The following is a 26,234-nucleotide window of genomic DNA, read 5'->3' as shown; positions in this document are numbered from 1 at the left end:
CACCTCCCTACATACCCGTTCATGCAATAATGTTCCCTCTCCCCTCGTTCATACAGTTATGTCCGCTCTTCCCCTAGACTCCTACTTGGACCCGGAGAGAGAGAAGATTCGCTGGGGCCCGTGGAGTCCGTGCAGCGTCACGTGTGGAGCAGGGTGGAGGTCAAGGTTCAAGGTCTGTGATGACTGCGACAGGAACGACTACGAGAATGTGCAGTCTCAGCCATGCATGGTCAACTTCTACTGTCCAGGTGAGTCCACGTTTGTTTGTTTGTTTGTTTGTTTGCTGTTTAACGCCGCACTCAGCAACATTACAACTATGTGATGGCGGCCTGTAAATAATCGAGTCTGGACAAGACAATCAAGTGATTCACATCATGAGCATCAATTGGGATAGGATGACATGCATCAACCAAGTCAGCGAACCAGACCATCCGATTCCGTTAGTCGTTCTTACCACGAGCATAGACGCCAAGCAAGGGTTGCTGAAGTCCTATTCTACCCCAGATCTTCACGGGTCAGGTGAGTCTGCGGCCAGGGCCACTAAACTATCATAGCACTACGACTGCCGTGACTCCTTTAACAGACACGTGGTAATGCCAGCACAATGATAGCGTTGTAGAAAGAATGAGTGTGAGTTTGGTTTTACGCCGCCTTTAGCAATATTCCAGCAATATCACGGCGGGGGACCCCAGAAATGGGCTTCACACATTGTACCCATGTCGGGATTTGAACCCGGGTCTTCGACGTGACGAGCGAACGCTTTAACCACGCTACCCGACCGCCCCCGTTGTAGAAAGAAGTCAGATTAGTAGCTGAAACAGCTGTTGTCAAACAGAACCGTATTTGTGACAGAAGTGTCGAATACCCCAGGGCCTCCTCGGGACTCTTGTTGATAGAGCGTCTGCAGAGAGCGGAAGGTCGGTCATACGAAAAAAAACACCCCAAAACCAACGTTTACATATCATATTTCTTGTTTCCCTGCCAGGCGTATTGCTTTAAGGGAATGAAACAAGGACTGGAGGGCTGGGAGTCAGTATACTGTGTCCGAGTTGGGTATTCATGCTAGACTGAGGCATGGTACTTCAGTGGGTTAGCACAATATAATATGCATTATTACAGACTCACACACACACGCACGCACGCACGCACGCACGCACGCACGCGCGCGCAGTCGTAGCGCTAAAGGTGATTGTAACTCCTATACTTTAACATAGACTTACGGCAGTCGTAGCGCTAAGGTGATTGCAACTCCCATACTTTAACATAGACTTACCGCAGTCGTAGCGCTAAGGTGATCGTAACTCCCATACTTTAACATAGACTTTCGGCAGTCGTAGAGCTAAGGTGATCGTAACTCCCATACTTTAACATAGACTTACTGCAGTCGTAGCGCTAAGGTGATTGCAACTCCCATACTTTAACATAGACTTACGGCAGTCGTAGCGCTAAGATGATTGTAACTCCCATACTTTAACACAGACTTACGGCAGTCGTAGCGCTAAGATGATTGTAACTCCCATACTTTAACATAGACTTACGGCAGTCGTAGCGCTAAGATGATTGTAACTCCCATACTTTAACATAGACTTACGGCAGTCGTAGCGCTAAGATGATTGTAACTCCCATACTTTAACATAGACTTACGGCAGTCGTAGCGCTAAGGTGATTGCAACTCCCATACTTTAACATAGACTTACGGCAGTCGTAGCGCTAAGGTGATCGTAACTCCCATACTTTAACATAGACTTACGGCAGTCGTAGCGCTAAGGTGATCGTAACTCCCATACTTTAACATAGACTTACGGCAGTCGTAGCGCTAAGGTGATCGTAACTCCCATACTTTAACATAGACTTACGGCAGTCGTAGCGCTAAGGTGATCGTAACTCCCATACTTTAACATAGACTTACGACAGTCGTAGCGCTAAGGTGATCGTAACTCCCATACTTTAACATAGACTTACGGCAGTCGTAGCGCTAAGGTGATCGTAACTCCCATACTTTAACATAGACTTACTGCAGTCGTAGCGCTAAGGTGATCGTAACTCCCATACTTTAACATAGACTTACGGCAGTCGTAGCGCTAAGGTGATCGTAACTCCCATACTTTAACATAGACTTACGGCAGTCGTAGCGCTAAGGTGGTCGTAACTCCCATACTTTAACATAGACTTACGGCAGTCGTAGCGCTAAGGTGATCGTAACTCCCATACTTTAACGTAGACTTTCGGCAGTCGTAGCGCTAAGGTGATCGTAACTCCTATACTTTAACATAGACTTACGGCATTCGTAGCGCTAAGGTGATCGTAACTCCTATACTTTAACATAGACTTACGACAGTCGTAGCGCTAAGGTGATCGTAACTCCTATACTTTAACATAGACTTACGGCAGTCGTAGCGCTAAGGTGATCGTAACTCCTATACTTTAACGTAGACTTACGGCAGTCGTAGCGCTAAGGTGATCGTAACTCCCATACTTTAACATAGACTTACGGCAGTCGTAGCGCTAAGGTGATCGTAACTCCTATACTTTAACGTAGACTTACTGCAGTCGTAGCGCTAAGGTGATCGTAACTCCTATACTTTAACATAGACTTACGGCAGTCGTAGCGCTAAGGTGATCGTAACTCCCATACTTTAACATAGACTTACGGCAGTCGTAGCGCTAAGGTGATCGTAACTCCTATACTTTAACGTAGACTTACGGCAGTCGTAGCGCTAAGGTGATCGTAACTCCTATACTTTAACATAGACTTACGGCAGTCGTAGCGCTAAGGTGATCGTAACTCCTTATACTTTAACATAGACTTACGGCAGTCGTAGCGCTAAGGTGATCGTAACTCCTATACTTTAACATAGACTTACGGCAGTCGTAGCGCTAAGGTGATCGTAACTCCCATACTTTAACATAGACTTACGGCAGTCGTAGCGCTAAGGTGATCGTAACTCCCATACTTTAACATAGACTTACGGCAGTCGTAGCGCTAAGGTGATCGTAACTCCCATACTTTAACATAGACTTACGGCAGTCGTAGCGCTAAGATGATTGTAACTCCCATACTTTAACACAGACTTACGGCAGTCGTAGCGCTAAGATGATCGTAACTCCCATACTTTAACATAGACTTACGGCAGTCGTAGCGCTAAGGTGATTGCAACTCCCATACTTTAACATAGACTTACGGCAGTCGTAGCGCTAAGATGATTGTAACTCCCATACTTTAACACAGACTTACGGCAGTCGTAGCGCTAAGGTGATCGTAACTCCTATACTTTAACATAGACTTACGGCAGTCGTAGCGCTAAGGTGATCGTAACTCCTATACTTTAACATAGACTTACGATAGGTCCAGTTATGTTTCCATGTGGGTTTTACTTTATCAAACAGATCATTACTAAAGAAAGCACTTGTGAATAAATCAGGTATATAATCCATATTTTCTACGTATTCCGCCTAATGGGAGACTGCTATATCAACATGATCGCGCATCTGTCTCCAGACCAGACCAGGAAAAAGATTTTTGACAATAACTCGATATTTCCCCGCCAGTCTTGATGTTAACAACGTCTGCTTTCGTCAGTAGTTGATTTCGTGAAGTTGAGAGTTTCCTGCGAGTATGTATAAACAAAGTGCTGCCTCGTTAATCCGTATCGTTCTCTAGGAAGTAGTCCGGATTAACGTGTGTCACGATACTGATAAGGAGCAATGACCATTGACCATTTCAGTAATCGACCGGAAAGTGTGATGGTTCTCGGACTGACTGGGTTTGTCTGTATCTTGAAGTGGCAGTCGTTTGCACCACGTCTGTGAGTCGTTCTCAAAGAAGATTTCTGATCGACCCGCATTCTAAGGCGTGGAGCAGGACATGTTTATCTTTTCGCGACACCTGATTTTCAGTGATCCATTCATATAATGTTAACCACTGTTGTGCATTTAACGCCCAAAGGAATCTGTTTCGGCAGATAATCGAGACTGGTTGTTCTCTAGCTTTGACGTTATATATTGTATATGATTGCTTACAACTGATCGTCGTTCTGGTGTCTACCTTACCAGTTCACCAGGGATGAAAAGTTAAGCTCTTATAATAACCTAGATAATTGAGGATGATGTCTATATTCCAATATGATACTTCACCGCCATAGCTCATGTCGTGAAGATTCCGGGTTAGAATTGATCTTCAGCAACCCATGCTTGTCGTAGGAGGCGACTAACGGGATCGGGTGATCAGGCTCGCTGACTTGGTTGATGCATGTCATCGTATCCCAATTGCGTGAATCGATGCTCATGATGTCAATCACTGGATTGTCTGGTCCAGACTAAATTATTTACAGACCGCCGTCATATAACTGGAATGTTGCTGAGTGCGGCGTTGAACAACAGACAAAAAAATCATGTCGGGAGATATGTCACCATTGCCATCTATCATCATTTATAGTTTGTCCGGGGTTTCTCTCGCTTATGATTGTAATTTGTTTGGGTGGCTTTTTGAGCGTCGTCGCATTCAAATAGGGTTCATAACGCAGCTATGAACACTGGTCAACAGTCAATATACTGTGTCTGTCTGTCTGGCTCTCTCTGTCTGTCCGTCTCTCACACACGTGCATGTACGTCGCTGTATAAGTGCAGTAATCTTGAATGCAACGTTAAACCCCATTTCACCTCCCCTCTTAATCGAATGGTAGATACAATACTCTGGATAATCGAGGATGTACACTTATTTGTCGAGGTAGTGTACGCCAGCTTCATTCAACAGTTGTCAGTTTTTGTTAGGAACCTAGATGGTTATGTTAGAATGTTTAAACATCTTTGGAGAATGCTTGGTACCCAGTGTTCTTGTAATTAATTCCTTTAAGAAGTGAATCAATCCCACCATGATTGGATTAATATCCCGCCCTTTCCCAACACAAAGGACTCCATCTTGTTTCACACGAACCAAAGCCCCTACCGCTACTGGTTGATCTTTATATTTTAAGGAAATTGAAATTCACGCTTCAACTTGATCACTGCTGGAATAATGTGGTAGATTCAGTATTCATTACTCATAGAATCATCTCGGAGGCTTGCTCCCCTGTGAATATATAAAGAAACAGGAATAGGAGCTTAACCACACTGAAAAGTTGGATCTATATTTATCAATTCATCAAAAATCAATCCTCTGCGATTCCTGACGAATCCTCAATGATACGAACGAGGGGTGATGTTAGATCGATGGAATCTGATTAACTACGGTTATGCAAAGAATATTGTCGGAAAGTCAGCAAGATAAAGTGACCAAAGACACTGCCACATTGCACGTCGGACCAGAAGACACTGCCACATTGCACGTCGGACCAGAAGACACGGAGCAGTCAATCTGAAGCAGGATGAAGTATTCTGTCTCTGATTGTGGGTTTTATTGGGGTCGCGGCCGAGGACCAACTCGGTCTAGGGAGGGATAGATGTGAATTCTGTCTTGATTACTCACCGCTGGCCCCGAGACAAACTGTAATTGTTCTTGAAGTTAGATACTCGGGAGACCAACATGGCTTCCGCGTCATCACACGCCAGGTCTTCGGCTTGACTATCTCGTACTTGTCTGGGCGTTACTCAACTTTTGGAGTGAGTTGGTTTAGAGTAATGTTTTTGTTAAATCACGGCGTGAGAGAGTGATGGGGAGGAAAACCCGATGTGGTACAGGTTATATGTGTTTACCGCTTTGGTAAAACTTACCTGCAATTGTTTGGGACCGCCTCCGTGGTCTAGTGGTAGAGCGTCCGCCCGGAGAGCGGAAGGTCCGGGGTTTGATCCCCGGCCGCGTCATACCAAAAGACGTTTAAAGATGGTACTTGTTGTTACCCTGTCTGGCGTTCCTCATTAAGGGGCTAAAACAAGGACTGGTCGGCTCGGAGTCAGTATACTGTGTCTGAGTGGGGTATTCATGTTAAACTGCGGCATGGTATCTCAGGGAGCTAGCACTATAAATCGGCATCAGTTCGGACTAGTACAAGCAGCCACACAAACACACACACGTACATGCACATCGCTATATAAGTGCAATAATGTTGGACGCGACGTTAAACCGCATTTCACCTCACCACCTCACCTTGTTTGGTGCTGACACACCAAGGGTCATAATCAGTACACAATTTGGGATTCAAACCCACAACCAACTGTCCTGAGTTGCGGATCCCTATACCACAGGGCCACTACAAGCATGGTAGTAGTGACCTTATACAACAGGGCGAATCTGGAATCCGAACCCGAGATCTGCAGATTCTGGCACGACTAAGGGATGCAACTCTGTACAGCAAATTGTGGCGCATTAGATGACTGGTCCACCCATACTTCTGACATTTAGATGTGGGACACTTTCCAGATACTTGATAATTTGTCGTCACTTATTTCGCATTTCTTAACTTAATAATTGATCCTAGATCTGGATTTGAACAACACTGAAGATATATTCAAGGGGTCCTGATTTGAGTTTGTAAATCAAGGAGGCACTTTGGTCATGCCATGAAATAATCAATGCCCCGTCAAGAAATTGAAACTCATGCTACGACACTTGAAACTCTTTGAAGTCGGGGAGAACCGGATTGAACTGAAACTACGTAAATTTGATATCCGACCAGATCCGGCGCTGTTGGGGCCTAGGATGGAAATTTGAAGGTACTAGACTGTTTGCTCAGTTGGGGAGTGTTGGTATAGTGGGTGTATTTAGAAACAGTCAGAAGAAGCGAGTCTCGATGGTCTTTAGCTCGGGTCCAGACGGAAATCGATGAACGGTCTTACATCCTGTACTGCTGCACATATTGGTATGCATTGCATGGCCCGACCAGCTATTGCTTCATACACACGACTACACCGAGTAAATGTTTCTAGTTTGGCGCTCTTCAGGCAAACATTTTTTCAGTCTTTGAATATTTTACTGAAATATGTTCGGCCGGGACATTTGTAAAAATGTGCTGCGAAACGACCGCCCACGACGGACTACAGATTAGCATCAATAAATGTGGATGCGCGTCTAGATCTGAATTGCTGTTTCACCGTTTGGAAAATTAGACATTTTATATTGAGATAAAATTTGTAAAATTCAAATATGTTTTGTAAGAGGAGAAATCTATAAGAAGCAAAAGTGGGTTATGAATTTTATGTTGCGTTATTTGTAAAAAATATCACTGGCGTTTTCCTGAAAACCAATCTCAATAAAAAGAATATAAATTGCAGAAAAACTCGTAAATACTGTTATGTAAACAACTATATATTATCTGGTAGATTTTAAAGCCTCGACGCGAGAGCAGATATGGGTATTCATGAACACTTTGATCAGGAAATCTATTCCTGACGTAAAGGAGCTAGCTTCGTCATTCTTTATTCACTGAAGAAAGACTTGAAATCCCGACCTCCTTTAACATAGAGGGTCAACATCTTACATAAATAACGGCGGGAAGTTGAACTGTCAAAATAAATTGTTGTCATCAGGCTCAACGGAGACGCAAACATTTCAACCGGATGTCGTCTGATGCAGCTTATTTTAGGCGCCATTCTGAAACAGTTGACGCGATAAGATCGATATTGGAACGAACTGGGTCGATGAAAGCTTTTTGGCTCTGGGATCGATAATTTCGATGATTTGCGTAACGCCAGCTCTAAGTCTTGCACCAGAACTTCTGATGACATAAAAGCTTCTTTAATGAGTTTCTGTCCAATTTGAGAGGGCACTGTTAGGCGTACGTGCGATAATTCTTTATACGTGTTGGCTATGTTTGGAGTTCAAAATAGGAATTATATTAGGAACTGAAGGGAAATTGCTTCTGATCTTGTATGTTTGCAGAGATGTTTACCAGGGATCGCATCCTCTTGGCTCAGCCGCCTGATAAATGTCACGCGCTTCCTTCATCAGCACAGGGCCGTGGGGTAGCCTGGTGGTTAATGCTTTCGCTCGTCACGCCGAAGACCCGGCTTCGGTGTATGTGAAGCCCATTTCTGGGTGTACCATACTCCCTCACTCAATCCTTGAGTGGGTTATAATAATAATAATAATAATAATAATCATCATCAGGAAAGACATGGCAAATATGCAGACTTCGCTTCCGCAATGTCACGCTTGTATCCCAAGTACCAAGTTGTCCGACTCCCCATTGTTCTCGGTGCCTTAGGTTTGGTACCTCCCTATCTGTTGACTGACACTGGGAGAGTACCCGGGTTTGCTACCATAAATACAGCGCTTCTGACAATCTGGGTAATGCAGAAGGCTGCAGTGTTGGGGAGTCTTCACATTCTCCGAAAGGTTCTAGGTGGGTTTGACTGCGCCTGTCTGGGTTGCGTGTACAAGGGGCAAGAGCCCTGAAATGACGATGAACCTAACAAGCCTGACTGTGCCAAGATAATAATTTCTATGTATCTGAAGATGACTGGCGATTGTTTTTAGCTTGTTCGTAAAAGCATATACTATTGAACCATGACTCTTTTTCAGTCAAATAAAGTGTCTGATGAACATGTGTGTGTGTAAAATCTGAGGCCAAGTACTCCCAGGCCCAGTCATCACCTCCCACCCTCCACCCTCCACCCTACACCCCACCAAAACCCCATCGCTCGGTGATTGGTGTAATTGCGTGTCACGTACCCGGCCGGGGGGACACGGTCCAGACTAAAATACCACACAGTACACGCGACGTCTTGTTAGTGGATGTATTCTACTCGGTGTTATGGAAAGGTTTGGGGCGATTTATCTGAAACAGTTGGACGTTTCTTTGAAGATTATTACCTGCATGTGCGTGACAATGTTGTTTTGTTTTCAGTCGATGGTAATTGGGGACCCTGGTTTCCATGGCAACCTTGCTCACTTTCCTGTGACCGGGGTTCCAGGATCCGTCAGAGGAAATGCAACTATCCCCCTCCTGCGTATGGTGGACTCGTCTGTCCTGGACAAGCGGAGAACAATCAGACTTGCAATGAACAACCATGCCCGGGTAGGTCCACTCTTACATCCGGTGGGTGCCCGATACATGAGTGAGTGAGTGAGTTGGGTTTAACGCCGCTTTTAACACTATTCCAGTTATATCACGGCGTGTCAGCTTAATGTGGGAGCAAAGCCCGAAGTGATGCAGGTCTCGGACGTTTATCACTTCGGTGAAACCCACGAGCACGGGTATGGTGCTGACAAACCTAGAAACATAATCGGGGCGAACCGGGATTCGAACCCTCAATCATAGGTTTCTGGCGTGCCCAAGGGACGCAACTCTGCACAGCGAATTGCGGCGCCTTAGACGACTGGGCCACCCGTGCCCCCGCCCGATGCATGAAAGAGGTTATCCCTGACGTTCAAATTCGCTACGTGGATACGATATGATAAGAACAATTTGGGCATCCACCGTTGTTATAATTGTGAATATTGCTTAGTTTCGTATAGACCTGCCCACTTTCATCGGGTGGTTGGCTACCCGAGATGTCAAGGCGTTAACGAGCGGCGTTAAATGGAGTATACGTGATGCCAGAATGCGAGATGACGTCATTGGCATTGGTGTGAAACATCGTTCTTCACTTCGACCAGAGACGTCGTTGAACATCGATATGAGATATCATTAGTTACGTTGACCGGTGATGTCGTTAGTGCCGTTGACGTGAGACATCGTCAGTGGCGTTGACCTGACCTGAAACGTCGTTAGTGGCGTTGACCTGGTCTGTGACGTCGTTAGTGACGTTGGCCTGAGACATCGTCAGTGACGTTTACCTAACCTGAGACGTCGTTAGTGACGTTTATCTGAGACATCGTTAATGACGTTGGCCTGAGACATCGACAGTGTCGTTGACCTGACCTGAGACGTCGTTAGTGACATTGATCTGAGACATCGTCAGTGACGTTAACCTAACCTGAGACGTCGTTAGTGACATTGATCGTCAGGTAAAGTTGACCCGTGACGTCGTTCTTAACGTTAATATGAGACGATGTTTTTGACGACCATGTGTTGCTGTCTATAAAATGTCGTTAATGGTGTTGGTGTGAAATGTTGACATTGTCGTTGCAGTTGATGGAAACTGGGGCGCCTGGTCTGAGTTCTCGCTGTGCAGCACCACGTGCGGTCAGGGGATAAAGCGGAAGACGCGCGCCTGCAACTCCCCCGCCCCCCTTCACGGGGGGAAGAACTGTGTTGGCTCAGCTAACAGCAACAAGAAGTGCCAAACTCTCAGATGCCCACGTAAGTAGCCATTTTGATTTATCTTCAATGATATCGAGACCACCGCCTTCGGTGCAGATTCAACTCTAAGCCTTACAGCTCGAATTGCCCAACCTATAAGCATATATTTTTGAGAGCTACTGGGGAGTGCACGGGGTGAATTCCAGAACCATATGCTTGTGGAAAGAGCTGACTTCTCTGAAACTCCGGTAGTTACAATGGGGGCCTGGCTCACTGCCTTTCATCGAAGACCCAGAGCGTGCTCATGCCCCTATCCTCGATTTGCCTGGCCCGGTTCGCTGTTATATATCAGACATTGTGCAGACTACGGTATAAAACAACATGCAGTCACTCAACTAAGCCCGGCAAACACATGAACTACATTTTCATATTTTCATTACTTTTGCCTTAATTTGACTTGCCTTAAACTGACTTTTCCATATTTCACTTGTACCAAATGTTCTCGTGTTCTTTCAAGTGAACAATTGACTTGCCTGTGCATGTGTTTGTGACCGAAGCCACCTGTGGGGCAGGATGCGCTTTTTTCCTGATCGCCTGATATCAACATTATTTGATAGTGATTCATAAACACAAACTCATTATATAGCCGGAATCGTACAATCGATTCTGCTTTTAACAGAAATTTCTTAAGAATGTGGAAAGAATTTGGTCGCTTAACATCACTGGCACAACACGCAGGGATTCCGGGTTAGAACTGGTCCCCAGTAACATATGCTCACAATATCAATCACCGGATTATCTGGCCGCCGCCATATACTGGAATACTGCTGATTGCGGCGCAATACCAGTACTACTACTGAGAGCGCCCAGCTTTCACCAACATACACTCAGCAGACTCGGGTTTCACGTTAAACACGATTTCAATGGCCTGTGATATTAATGATCCTGCCTTCAATACAAATTAGATTACAGTCCTCAAATGGCCCTAGAGGAATGTAGCAAATTTTTTTGACAGACAAAACAGACTTTGGAAAGTTCCTGAGCTTGGTTATTCGATTTCCGAGCATCTGCCCGGTACCCCCAAGCGTATGTAAAATTAGCGTAATACTATAATACTATTATTTCAGCTCCTGAAAGTTCTGTTTGTGCGTTGAGTTGAGATGTGTGGAATCACATTACAAACTCAGTGTGCCTTTTTAAACCTGGATATAATATCGCTATTTGTAAACGACGGGGCACAAAACCTGGATATAATATCACTATTTGTAAACGACGGGGCACAATGACCCTGTGGTATAAGGGTGCGCCGTTTCGTACTTATAATGAGCCTTGGTTTGGCAGCACCACCTCTAGCTTATGGGGTTCGTCAAGTGATAGGAGGGTTTGTCTTACAACTTTAAGAATTTAAGTTTTTTATTCGACGTCGAACTTTTGCACCGGTCCCTAAGCGTCCTGGTGATCCAGTCTTCTAAGGCAGTGCCATTTGCTGTGCACAGATGCGTACCTTGCGCAAGCTTTGGCCATGGGTTCGAATCGCTCTGTAAATGTTTCTAGGTTTGTCAGCACCATACCTGTGCTTGGTTGAAGCGTTAGTTCGTCTCACCGAATTTAGAAGACCCGGGTTCGATGCCCAAAATAGATGCAATGTGTGAATCCTACATAAAATATTGCTAACGCTGCGTAACATCCTACTTATTCACTCTTGACATAGTTTGTTGTTTAGAATAATGGGAGATTTTCCGACCGCTTCCGGTGGAGCCGATTACGCACTTGGGCGGAAGCGTTGTTTTCACGTTTATTTCATGTCTATTTTACGTCTATTTCATGTCTATTTCACGCTTAATTCATGTCTGTTTCACGTCTGTTTCGCGTCTATTTCAGGTCTATTTCATGCCTGTTTCACGCCTTTTCACGTCTATTTCAAGTCTATTTCATGTCTGTTTCACGTCTATTTCATGTCTGTTTCACGTCTATTTCATGTCTGCTTCACGTCTGTTTCATGTCTGTTTCAGAGGACGGAGGCTGGTCCTTGTGGGGGTCGTGGTCCAAGTGCGCTGTGACCTGCGGACAGGGGACACGACAGCGAACCAGGTCATGTGACAGCCCACGTGCACTGTATGGAGGGGAGGATTGCGAAGGGGGCGGGAGGGAGACCCTCATGTGCTATGGGGGGAGGCCGTGTCCAGGTAAACATGAAATCCAATCAGGTCATTTATAAATCCATATTGTGGTACCGATTGCATTTAATTTACAAATAGGGATGGCGTTTGTTTTTAAAATTGTAGTGATTTTTTAAAAACCTTGCAACTCTGTTGAAAACTTCTATATGTGTGAAATTGTGCACTTGTTTTATCATGGATGGCGAGTACCATAAAATATACCGTGGGTTGGTACGTTGCTTTAGTGTCCGTCGGGCAATTGGAGCCATGTCTCTTATTCAGGGTTATCTACGCCAAATTAATCTTGAAAAAATCTTGATATCATGAACTAGCTCATCATCGATTATCCAGGCTATTTAATGATAGCTATTTTAATAAATGGCCCTGGACCATCCTTAACCACAAAAAAAAATAAAAAATAAAAAATAATATAAATGCACACCCTGAAGTAGAGACAGCAACACAAAACGATCCATTTCAACATCACAACATCCCATTTGCCAGTAATAAACGTTACGTCAGAGGCGTCCCTGGGACGTCATCGTGCGTGACAGCCCATTTGTCTCCCCGCGACGTCACCGTCTTTGCATCCTTTTCGCGAACATGCTGAGGACACACATAGTGTAATTGTCCCTTTACGTACTGGTCGATTTTACCTACTTTAACACTGAAGGGAGAGGCAGTTTTATCAAAGAAGCCCATCTGTTTAGATTACATACCCCCCGGCACTCAGACAAAAACCGTACATTGTCGTCGCAAGTTCGCCAAAGTTTAAGATCAATACACAGTTTTCTGTCATGAAGTTAAATTTGTGAGTCGTTTAGTTGTCTTAGAAACAGTCATGAAACCCCCACAGAAGATTGATGGAATCCCACTGTGTATGGTCTCATATGGCAAAAAGCTAAAGTGTATTTAACATGAGGAAAAATCTTTGCGGAAAGTCAGTGCTGTGGAGAATTTGGAAATTGTTTTCGGGGTTTTAGTCATAAATCAAATTTTCTTCTTGATTATGAAACTCATGCGATACTCATTGGTTTCCGGGCAGAACGGGACAGTGAGGTAAATAAGGGATGAGAGCGTTTAGATTAGTTTACAAACATCAATATTTTCCTATTGACATTTGGACACGAATATCCATGCTGTCTGGGATTCACTTCGCTTCGAAGATTTGCGTCCCTTTGCCGACTCAGGATCCAAAGGTTCACTTGGATCCAATCGGCTTATTCCGCTCATTCCATAACATTATAGGATTGTTGCGGTGGTAGTGCCGGTAGTGTGAGCTCGGATCACTGGTTCACCCCGATTAAGATCCTTGGGTCGGCGCTCTACCTGTACTGGTCGGTTTTACCAAAGAAGTGAATACATGCGACCTCGGGCCTTCCACATTAAACTGACACGCCGTGGTAGACATGTACATGGAACACTAATCACAGTGGCGTCAGACAAAACAGAAGACAAGACCAAACCTGGTGCATACAGAATGTGACCCGTGAGGACCCGGGGTAGAATAGGTCTTCACCAACTCGTGCTTGCCACAGAAGGCGACTATGCCTGAATATTGCTGAACAACAAACAAAACAAACACAACCCGGGAAAACACCGGGATTCGATTGGCTCGCCAGACGATGTCATGTCATCGCGTTAAATATTCACCGGTGTTGTTCTGGTTCAACACATCATGACCACTCAGGTAGGTAGGGTTGTTATACTGCACCTGGCAGAACCTGTCCCCCAGTGACACAGGACAAAGGCTGCCGGGTGAGGACTTGAGGACGAACTGTTAGATATCCGTAATTCTTGAGGCAACGTCGTAAGTAAAAGGGCATTAAAAGTGTTCCTCTAATACGGATTGCTGGTCGAATCGCGCTGTTTAATCAGGGCCTATCCCTTGTCCTGTGCTTTAAAATGTGAATACGATGTTTGTCGGGTTACGATTGCTTTGTGAAACTGATACACATGATCTATTGACGTTTGCTTTCACACGAACTGCTGACGTATACACATGATCTATTGATGAATTCACACAAACTGCTGACGTGTTCACATGACCGACTGCAGTAATCACACAAACTGCGTACGTGTACACATGTTCTGCTGACGTAATCACACAATCTTATGACGTATTCTGTTGTCTGTTTACAGTTAATGGTGGATGGTCTGAGTGGACAAACTTCGGCTTCTGTCGAGCTGAAAGGTGTGAGAAGGGATTCCAGGTTCGATCCCGTGGTTGCAATCAGCCAAAACCAGTGCATGGAGGGAGGCCTTGTGACGGAGACCAGTATGAACGTATCGAATGCTTCAACGACCAAGGCTGCCCCAGTTAGTATACTATAAGGTCCAATACATTACACACGAGGTCCACTGTTTGTCACAGATGTTCATGTCTGTGAATCGCCTGTCTTACAATAGAAATGCAATCGACCGAAATCTGCGTGACAGTCGCCATGTTGTTTACGAACCGGATGTCGATTTCGTTACTCGATTTTGATTGGACTATGCATAGACTCGTTTAGTCAGCCAAAATATAATTAAGAAATTCCAGCCTAGTTCGGCAAGGGTGGAAACTGGACTTTTATAGTCATTTTACTCCCTTGCCTCGGAAAATGGGATTGCAACACTTAAGTATATTTGTTCATTTTATTAGGTCTTTCGAAAATGTCGATAGGGAAGCGCGATATTCGTGTTAACTATTAATTTTTTAGCTTGTCAGTATCCGACCATCGGAACGCAGACAATGGCGATGCAAGGTTTCACCCCTACCTCGAGTGGTTTCAGGGTAACAAGAACTAACCTGGTCATACAAGATTGGAAACAATATATCGTTTCAGCTGGAGATCGATCAATCGATGGGTTGGATTAAGTATACTCCCAACATGTGCTGGTCACTGGCTTCTGTAAGTCAGTCGAAGACTTTCAGGAATATTTAATTGACATTGACTGTAGCTGAGAAATAACGGGGTTTTGTTGGATGAATTATATTGGATCCAAAACAATCTTAAAATGAACCCAAAGCCATTTTAACTTTGAAGATGAACCTATTACTGAAATTGGCGACACTGGATTCGTTTCAAGTGGGGTAATGAGACGTATCAAAATCTCATCCTTTACTGATGTTGTGGATCGTAGACAGGTACAGCTTTGGTCTTACTTTGAAATATAATGCACCACAAGCCATTTCATTTCGCTCATTTCCTTATCCTAGAAAAACAGATGATCTGAATCACGTCATTTGAACGCCAATTCCTGTGTCTGGCCCTGGTAAAGGAATAAATATTTGATACGGCGAGAAAATAACGAGCTTCCTTTTACGTCTTTAAGCCGTTTTTTAACTATTTTTTTCATATACTACACAAACGAAGTTAAAGAAGACCCGACTCTTTCATATTACTATAGTAAATAAAAGAATCTGGTGTTCTTTAACTTCTTTTGAGTAGTATATGTTCCAATTTAACATTTCTGTCTTGGAATCAATGTGGATATGATATAAACGTGTTTGAATTCTATCCGATGGTTGTAAACTAAATTTTATAGATTTTGGTGCAACATTTCGGTCTTGGCATAAATCCCCGATAGCATGCAGGGTTAAAGTGTAACATAGTAATTTTGATTCAAGAGTTTTACGGGACAATATATTATTTTCGATAAAATCGTAGCCCACTCACCTTAGTTGATTGCGTCACCGTAACCCGTCGGCGTGGGTTGTTGTTCATACTATCAATCACTAGTTTGTCTGGTTCAAACTCGATTATTTGCAGATCGCCCCCATATACATTTGTAGCTGACATCGTGTTTAAAACAACGTTCAGTCTCTCAAGTGGCACACATGTTGTTAGCAGTAGTGGTAGTGGCAAGGGGCGTTTTGGAAGCCCTTATGGAACCAGGGCAAGATGGTCTTTGTGATGAAGAGCTATCTTTTCTGAAAAATCTTGAAATGTGCAATGTATGGTTCCAGGGAATGGTACGTGGTGCGAGTGGAGTCAGTGGTCCAAGTGTACAGCAACGTGTAAGTTGGAGGCCGCCCTCCGGGTGAGACAGAGGGAGTGCAAGTGCCCCGCCCCTAGGAGTGGGGGTGCCGAGTGTGATGGTAAGTGTTGTTTGTTTGTTTGTTTGTTTGTTGTTTACGCCGCACTCGGCTATATGACGGCGTCTGTACATAATCGAATCTGGACCAGACAACCCAGTGATTGACGTCATGAGCATCGATCCACACACCTGGGATACGATGACATGCATCAACCTAGTCAGCGAGCCTGAGCACCCACTCCCGTTAGTCGCCTCTTCCGACAAGCATCGGATCAAGATCAGTTCTAACCCGGATCTTCACGGGTGGTGAAGGTATAAGTTACATTATGGAGTGTTGCTCATGCTATCGATTACTGGATTGTCTGGTCCAGACTCAATTATTTACAGACCGCCGTCACATAGCTGGAAAATTCATGACTTCGGTGTTTAATAACACATTCGCTAAATGTACTTTATGTTCTGTCGATGGAGTGACGTCATGTTGCATCGGGCAAATGATAACCCTAACCCTTTACTTTGTTACAAGACCCGTGAAGCTCCGGGTTAGAACAGGTCTTCAGCAACATGCTTGTCGCAAAAGGCGACAAACGGGATCGGGTGGTCAGGGTCACTGACTTGGTTGATGCATGTCATCGTATCCAGTTGCGTGGACCGATGCACATGATGTCAATCACCTGATTGTCTGGTCCAGACTCGATTATTTACAGACCGCCGTCATATAGCTGGAATATTGCTGAGTGCGGCGTTAAACCACAAAGAATGAAACAAACCTTTGGAATAATGGCGATAAATTGATGCGATTGATCAATAAATAAGATCTATACAAATGCTGTTTCGAGATACAGTTCCACGTGTGTCGGGTACCTGTGTGGGGAGACCGGGGCGAGTCTAGGTGTACGGTCGGACTACACGTATAGTGTAGCATCGTACCCCAGAATAGTTGTTGAACAGTCCAACACTGGTTGAATACTTTCAGGCCGTCGTAATATGTCTGTAATATACCCGACTGCACCATACAAATATACTACTGACTTTCAAATCGGTACCCGTGAATTCCCTGGACTGAAGACCAAGTGGTACAAGCTCACCGCGCAGAGAAGCAGGGTTCGATTCCCAACATACGTCATATCAAAAGACGTTAAAAAGTAGTACTTGTCGTTGCCTGACGCTCGGCATCAAGGGGCTAAAACAAGGACTGGTCGGATCGGAGTCAGTTTTCTGTGTCTGAGTTGGGTATTCATGTTAAACTGCAGCATGGTGTCTCAGTGAGCTAGCACTATAAAAATCGGCATTAGTCTGGACTAGTACAAGCAGCCGCACACACACACACACACACACGTGTGCATGCACGTCACTATATAACTGAAGTAATCTGAAAAGCGACGTTGAACCCCATTTCGCCACCTCGCCTCGTACAGCAGGCGGTCTAAACCTCCCCGTTAATGTCAGCCTGAACTAAACATCCCACCACGTTCACTACATGTACCGCGGAGACGCAATGTGTGTGTAAGAAGGGATCAAGAATTTATGTCTCAACACTGCCTGAGGACAAGCGAGAATTATCTTGAAACACCGGCCGCCACACTGGCTGTTGAAAACTGATCTCATTAAGATTTTTTTACTTGCGTAGATGTATTTCGTATGATTTAAAAAAACCTATACGCAACTAACACAGAATAAATGAGTTTAGAAGAAGACTTTTTGCCATATTTAACTTTAACGGTCACCTCGTGTCTCAGGAAAGGATTCAGCACAAAAGTTTTAGGCTTGACAGATTGAAAAAGTTGGCGTCCCCGATGGAGAGTCGGATTAATCACTGCGCGAGTGCGGCTGTGTCCTGGACGGTAATTAACGTTGTCGGCTAGTCGGTTCTCTGGAGATTTCGCCCCATTCGCGGTCCCTTTGACACTCACTCAACATCACATGTCCTTGACAGACTGGAAAAACACGAAGTACGACTGGGACAGATGCTCAAACATTCACAAACTTTCTCTTTGACTTCAGAATTGTAGATTTGCTTTGATGTTTATTTTCCTTTATCGTTGATTGAGATTTATAAAATCGGTACAAAAGATTACAAAATTGACGAAAAAGGCAAATTATTTCAATTTTGGTAATTAATTCACTTCGAAGGGACCCCGAAGCAGGTGTCCCCCAGGATGTGGTCATTTTGCATCGCGATGGTTTTTACACTTGCCCAATAAAGGTTAAGCGGGGAGATGGACCGGATATGTGTTTGAACAGTATTTCAGTTATGTCACGGCGGTTTAGTTTTGATTTGGGATACTAGTCACGATATGTCTGAAATACTGCCGTTTTTATTTTAAATTTAAAAGTCACTCTAGTTTCGAAGTGAAGCCCGAAGTGATGCAGGTCTTCGACGTCTACCACCTTGGCGAAATCCCCAAACACGGAATGTCCTGTCAATCGGGGCAGACCTGGGATTCGAACCGAAATCTGTCAATGTACAGTGACTTAATTTTAACAATACTTGTCTTGTTTATGACACTTAATTATACACCTGTTGTGAGTGTCCTTCGGAGAAACTGGCAGGCATCGTCTCAGTGCTACGACTGTCGTAAGCCAATGTTAAAGTATGGGAGTTACGACCGTCTTAGCACTACGACTGTCGTACGCCTGTGTTAAAGTATGGGAGTTACGATCACCTTAGTGCTATGACTTTCATAAGCCTAGCATGTTAAAGTATGTGAGTTACGATCACCTTAGTGCTACGACTGTCGTAAGCCAATGTTAAAGTATGGGAGTTACGATCATCTTAGCACTACGACTGTCGTAAGCATATGTTAAAGTATATGAGTTACGATCACCTTAGTGCTATGACTGTCGTAAGCCTATGTTAAAGTATGGGAGTTACGATCGTCTTAGTACTACAAATATCGTAACCCTATGTTAAAGTATGAAGCCTATTTTACAGTATGGGAGTTACGATCATGTTAGCACTACGACTGTCGTAAGCATATGTTAAGGGTTTGTGAGTTACGATCGTCTTAGTGCTAATATGGCTTTTTGGAACGTAGCCCGCTTTACAAAGCGATCTTAGTACTGCGGGTTTCATGGGTGTAGTAAATCCTATTCTGTAATAGAGACTTAAGTCGCTTTGTTGAACGGGCCCTGGAGGGTGGTATCGTTCACTCATCCTTGCTGGTAAATGACACGACTGTAGCATTGTAGATATTATATATACCAACGGAAAAAAGTAACTGTGCATCACATAAAGAGATGTGCATGTTATGCTGTGGAAGATAATAACATAACTTTTGGTCATTTGTCATTGACAAATCCATTGACACAACCCATACATGGTGACAGGAGAGAGTGAGTGAGTGAGTGAGTTGGGTTTAACGCCACTTTTAACAGTATTCCAGTTATATCGCGGCGTGTCAGCTTAATGTTGGAGGAAAGCCCGAAGTGATGCAGGTCTGAGACGTTTACCAGTTCGGTGAAACCCACGAGCACGGGTATGGTGCTGACAAACCTAGAAACATAATCGGGGCGAACCGGGATTCGGACCCACAATCATAGGTTTATGGCGTGCCCAAGGGACGCAACTCTGCACAGCGAATCGCGGCGCCTTAGACGACTGGACGGTGACAGGAGAGAGCGAGACGCCCTAAAAGTGGGTTGCGGGTGGGGGTGGGGGTGGGCGTGGGGGTGGGGTGTAACAACTCAATGAACAATGTCAATACCAGGTGTGACCACCATTTGCGTGATACAGTCGAGGCAGCGGCGGCGCAGTGATTGGGGATGTTGTTCCAAATGTCAACCAAATATTGGCCCAACTGAACCCGGCTGGTTCTTGTCTTGTCGTAGGCGTCGTTCCGTTTAACCCCTGATATGTTCTACGGGGAGAGGTCTGAAGAAACAGCCGGCCATAGCAGTACATCAGTGTTACGCTATGTGAGCCTGACGGTGATGTCGAAGCAAATTTGAGCGTATTGCTGTACGTCGGGGACGGGTGCTGTGCTCCCTTAACCAGTTGCGTGCGGTTCTGCAACAACCGAATATGGTTGTTTTTGTTGATTTCACACGTGGACGACCGGCCCGTGGCAAGTCATGAGTGTTGCCCTGCTGTAACGTCTCCAAAGAGATGATATTGTTTTTCAGAAATATTAAAATGCCTGACGCATACCCACGGCGGGTAGACGTGGTTTTACAGCAAGCTGTGTCGTTGTTGCCTATGCGTTATTTAGGGTCAAGCTCAAACATTCTATGAGTACGTGATACCTAAACATTCAATGTGTGCTGTTCACATTACAAAGGGGGCACGGGTGGCCCAGTCGTCTAAGGCGCCGCGATTCGCTGTGCAGAGTTGCGTCCCGTGGACACGCCAGAAACCTATGATTGTGGGTTCGAATCCCAGTTCGCCCCGATTATGTTTCTAGGTTTGTCAGCACCATACCCGTGCTCGTGGGTTTCACCGAAGTGGTAAACGTCTGAGACCTGCATCACTTTGGGCTTTCCTCCCACAGTAAGCTGACACGCCGTGATATAACTTGAATACTGTTAAAAGTGGCGTTAAACCCAACTCACTCACTCACTCACTCACATTACAAAAACACGTGTGTGGGTATCATACTCCCAACAAACAGGAACACGTCCAAATTGAGAGCCCTGCATGAACACACACGTGCAAATTATGTTTCACGACCTTACAATCGAGATGTCTTCATGAATGCAAGTATGTATTGAAATTTATTTTAATGAACTTTATATGAAGTGTTTTCCGTTTGTGTAGTAAGACGCAAACCTAGTTCAAGTGTTTAACTGATGATGTTCCGGTGTTCCAGGTGAAGGCATAACCGTCAAGACATGTGATGACCTGCCGTCCTGCAAACTACCACGTAAGACCACCAGATTATATATTCTGCCCAGTCGGGATTCCGAGTCTCCGGTCCCTAGCAATCTGTGCTGTTTGTTTGTTTGTTGTTTAACGACGCACTCAGGATTATTCCAGCTGTATGACGGCGGTCTGTAAATAATCGAGTCTGGACCAGACAATCCAGTGATTTACATCATGAGCATCGATCTACGCAACTGGGATACGATGACATGCATCAACCAAGTCAGCGAGCCTGACCATCCGATCCCGTGAGTCACCTCTTACGACAAGCATAGACGCCTTTTACGACAAGCTTTGGTTGCTGGAAACCTATTCTACCCCGGAATTTCCCAGGGGACAAGCATTGGTTGGTGAAGACCTATTCTACCCCGGATCTTCACGGGTCGCAACCTATGCTGGTCGTACGAGGCGACCTAATGGACCGGGTGGTCAGACTTAGTTGATTGCCTGTCATTGTACCCCGAAGGCGTGGATCGTTGCTCACAATATCAGTCACTGGATTGCCCCGGCCCCCATCATATAGCTGTAATATGGCTGAGAGCGGCGTTACACAACAAACACATATATTGAAACTACGCAAGTCATGACAGCTTCACTAATATATCAATGTTTTTTATGCGTATTTGAAGTATTTGATGTAATAGGACAAATCCGATTTAACTGGACACTTATTTGTTCAAGACGATGTAACTTTGTAGTAGCGATAGCGGCACTATGATCTGATATAAGTACTCCGCATTTCTCGAACTATGGACAACTCGATGTCCCCCAGGACAGAGTTGAGGTTTTACAGGCCAATAGACCGCCAACGGGAAGAGGAACAGAATCTGAAATAATAAATATACAAGTTGAACGTGGCCTACTAGAAATGCGTCTATTTCTTCCCTGTCCGGTGTAGTTCCCTCCAAAAGGTCGGACACTGAAGCTGGCGGGGGCGGGGATCTCGAAGGGGGAAGCTCCGGTGACGGGGAGGAGGGAGATGAAGAGGAACAGGTAGGTGGAGATGTCCCTTATGTTGCAGTGAACCCCGAGGACAGAGGCCACTGCTATAAAGCTGGAATATACTGACTGCGGCTTAAACAATAATGCCATCTACCGCTTCCATGTCTTATTATTGCCGCGAATAGATGTCATTCGTGGTTGGGCAATATTCTCTCGCTCGTTGATGGTATTTGTGGAGATCATTCCTATTAATCGCCACCAAAGGCCAAGGTCCAAACAAAGTGGTATTGTTTAAACGTGTTTTCTGGAACCTGTGGGGTAACGCATTGTCCTAAACTCAACTACCTGTGAAGGATGTTGTCTTAAATATATGTCATCTTGTACACCTATATATGCTTATATACGTGATGTTGCTGGAATATTGCTAAACCCAACAAACGCACATGTATTGCAGGAGGATAGTGAAGACTACCCGGATCACACGGTGATGGAGGCCAATTAACAGGCGAGCGAGTAGGGGGCAGCAAAGGTATGTTCTTTGTTCTTCTATATTTATGCAGACCCGTTAGAACGGGTTGGGTGGTCAGGCTCGGTGACATGGTTGATTGGGTGTCATTGTACCCCGACGGTGTGGAGCGTTGTCTTTTTATATTTCGGTAAATGTAGGCCAACGACCCGTTTTTTTGCATTTGAATACATTACCTGCAATATATTTATAAAATGGAGGAGGACCGCCTCCGTGGTCTAGTGGTAGAGCGTCCGCCCGGAGAGCGGAAGGTCCGGGGTTCGATCCCCTGCCGCGTCATACCAAAAGACGCTAAAAGATGGTACTTGTTGTTACACTGTTTGGCGCTCGGCATTAAGGGGCTAAAACAAGGACTGGTCGGCTCGGAGCCAGTATACTGTGTCTGAGTGGGGTATTCATGTTAAACTGCGGCATGGTATCTCAGTGAGCTAGCACTATAAATCGGCATCAGTCCGGACTAGTACAAGCAGCCACACAAACACATACACGTACATGTACGTCGCTATATAAGTGCAATAATCTTGGACGCGACGTTAAACCCCATTTCACATCACCTCACCTAAAATGGAGGATGTATACGTTGTGCCATCATAATTTTTTAAGAACCGTTTCTTGTGGCTGGATTGTTAGTGTGTAATAGAACAATTATTTCCAGTTGACCAAGACTCTCACTCTCACACAACACATTACATATTACAAACTGTATGGGGCAAGAATATCACTGTTATATTTAAAGAATTCAGCAATTAATTAATCATTGCCTTGTGATTTACAACATTTCAAGGTATTGATATCACCGATAACTTGGTCCCGTGATATTGGAGTCTCATATATTATTTTACGTTCCATACCAGTTATCACAAAAATCCATGTTAACAGTCGTCAGTATCATATTTATAAAAAGAGTCATGTTTGGTTAATGTCTAATCACCATACGCGCTTACTACTTGGAAGGCAGGATGAAATCTTTCTACAAATATATTCAACATCTCTTTTTATCACGGAGAATATTTGTGTAGGTATTTCTTGCTTTCAGATAAGGATGCCAGTTATCAGCGTTCTTGCAATGTCTATACACTGAGGCATCGTTCTGTCACATCTGTAATAACTGCATTCAAGCCGGTGGTTTTGAAGCACGGGCCAATAAAATCTCTTAAATCGTTCCTCATAATATGAATGACTGGATTATATACAGGCCTTCATACAGCTGGAATATCGCAGAGTGCGGCGTTGAACATTTTCAAATAAACTTTAGTATCGATTATGAGAGCAGTAATAGTAGTCACACGTTTGAAGAAACAGTACTTAACATGCTTTGTTTATAGTTTCAGATGAGGTCGGTGATTGGCCCCAGCAGTTGATGACTAAAACAAGTCCATCCATTTCTTTCGCTTACTTTGTCAATCTCCAGTCGGATACTAGTCTCTCCAAATTGTTGGCCGTTTATTTGGCGCTGGACTACAGTGAGATATTTTGTTCATTTTGCAAGGCGCATGTAAAATAGTCCGTGTGTAGGACGATGGTTTCACGCTTAGTACAAAATTAATATTGTGCCTTTCCAGTGTAATAAGATTGTAGTTTTTGTAATTTACATATCTAGCCGTGTGGTCATGGAGTGCTTGTGTAGCTACAATGTTTATTTATAATGTATCACTATCTTCAACATACCATTCCACAACGTGATCAGAGAACTTTGCACTTCCGCTTTTACAAAAATTAACCTATTCATATGAAGCGGTTTCATCCCATCAGTAAATGGTAATGATTTAATAAACGGAACATTCTAAAGACACTCCACTTCCACGTTGTCATCCTGCTCATCGTTGAGGTTTTCATATAAAATTTGTCACATCGGTCTTAACGTGTCTCCTTCTGTTAATCCTAACACATGACATAACCGTGGATCTCCAACATTCATCGAGCGGGAACTGGCCGTCTTGGCTCGTCAGCGGTCAGGACTTTATGAAAATTATGAGCACTATTCATACATAAATAGACCCGTGAAGATCCGGGGTAGAGAAGGTCTTCAGCAGCCCATGCTTGTCGTAAAAGGCGACTATGCTTGTCGTAAGAGGCGACTTAACGGGATCAGGTGGTCAGGTTCGCTGACTTGGTTAAAGCATGTCATCGTATCCCTATTGTAAGGATCGATGAGCATGTTGTCAATCTCTGGATTGTCTGATCCAGACTCGATTATTTGGTTACCGCCGTCATATAGCTGGAATATTGCTGAGTGCGGCGTTAAACAACAAACAAACATATATAAATCAGTATGCTCATATATATGAGTGAGTCGGGTTTAACGCCGCTTTTAACAGTATTCCAGTTATATCACGGCGTGTCAGCTTAATGTGGGAGGAAAGCTCGAAGTGATGCAGGTCTCCGATGTATACCACTTCGGTGAAACCCACGAGCACGGGTGTGGTGCTGACAAACCTAGAAACAAAATCGAGGCGAACCGGATTCGAACCCACAATCATAGGTTTCTGGAGTGTCCAAGGGACGCAACTCTGCAGAGCAAATTGGATTGGACCACCCGTGTCCCCATACAATCGTGGAGCACCAACATTCATCAAGCGGGATCTGGTCGTCTTCACTCGTCAGCGGTCTGGGTATTACGCAAATGATATTCAGAAATCAGAAAGTATTCGGCATGCTCATATACAATGTAATTAATGATTTCTGATGTGAATATTGTTCGAGCATTGTTGCCAAACAAGTGACTGTTGCTGAACGCGCAATCAACTGTATCACTGGCCTGGACTTTATGAAGTCTGGGCAGGCGCACCAGTGGTTGATAGAATGAGCAATGGGACACGCAATCCATCAAGTCAAGAGCCCAGACACGTGACCCATTTCAGTCTTCTCAAAGTCGGGTGTTCCGCTGAAGATTGTGAGGGGCAGACCCAGATATCTCCTTGGGCAATTGACTTTTGTACTTTGGTAACCGGTAGGATGAGATGGCAATGTGGTTAACCTTCTAGCGCCTAACAGCTTGAGTTGTATACTCCCGAGGGAGTTGAGAATGTTTGAGTGCACACTGATCCGGTGGGCGGAGTAAAAGTAGCGCTTTGAGCATGCCACTGAGTGGTGTGGGAATATGCGCAATATAAATAGCCTATTTTTTTAATTATTATTATAGATGTAAAGTATTGGACTTCGTTCACAAGAAGCTCACGCGAACATTGTATGCTAACCGTCTGGGGCGCCGCAGTCAATAGTTCAACTTACAGTGCATCACCCTGGTTTACTGGAGATGCGAGGCTTTACGGTCCAGTCAGGAACAGAGCCCTGCTGGTTCGGGTGGGGTTCAACGAGGCTTCAGCCAGTCAATGCAGGTTTGAATTGAGGTGGGATCACACAGCAATGTTCCAGCTACACCCCGACCGTCTGTATGTAACCGAGTCTGGACCACACAATCCAGAGATTGACCCGAACAACTGGCTACAATGACGGTCCATTTCGTTACCTCCTACGACAACCATGGGTTGTTGGGGGCCTCTACGCTAACCCGGAATCCCCACGGGTGCCGGACCAATGGCAGTACTAACCTCGCCTACTGACGAACAGGTCAACGATTACTCCAACAACAGACAGTGTACAAC

At 44.6% G+C, this 26,234-nt stretch overlaps 1 protein-coding gene across 1 annotated transcript in view; it reads left to right on the top strand.

Annotated features, from left to right (window-relative positions):
* LOC124136062 (coadhesin-like) overlaps positions 1-24,486 on the top strand; it is a 40,617-nt gene extending 16,131 nt beyond the window's left edge. The window contains exons 4-13 of the mRNA XM_046501833.2: positions 78-248; positions 8,781-8,951; positions 10,008-10,178; positions 12,131-12,304; positions 14,420-14,596; positions 16,230-16,361; positions 21,109-21,162; positions 22,060-22,154; positions 22,558-22,632; positions 23,955-24,486. Of these exons, the coding sequence (XP_046357789.1) occupies positions 78-248; positions 8,781-8,951; positions 10,008-10,178; positions 12,131-12,304; positions 14,420-14,596; positions 16,230-16,361; positions 21,109-21,162; positions 22,060-22,154; positions 22,558-22,605 (1,193 nt within the window). The 3' untranslated portion in view covers positions 22,606-22,632; positions 23,955-24,486. The remainder of the gene's footprint in view (positions 1-77; positions 249-8,780; positions 8,952-10,007; positions 10,179-12,130; positions 12,305-14,419; positions 14,597-16,229; positions 16,362-21,108; positions 21,163-22,059; positions 22,155-22,557; positions 22,633-23,954) is intronic.
* Positions 24,487-26,234: the final 1,748 nt, after the last annotated feature.

Source organism: Haliotis rufescens, unplaced genomic scaffold (assembly GCF_023055435.1).
Source record: "Haliotis rufescens isolate VD_foot unplaced genomic scaffold, xgHalRufe1.0.p SCAF_44, whole genome shotgun sequence".
Classification (NCBI taxonomy): Eukaryota; Metazoa; Mollusca; class Gastropoda; order Lepetellida; family Haliotidae; genus Haliotis; species Haliotis rufescens.
This window is presented reverse-complemented; position numbering and strand designations above follow the sequence as displayed.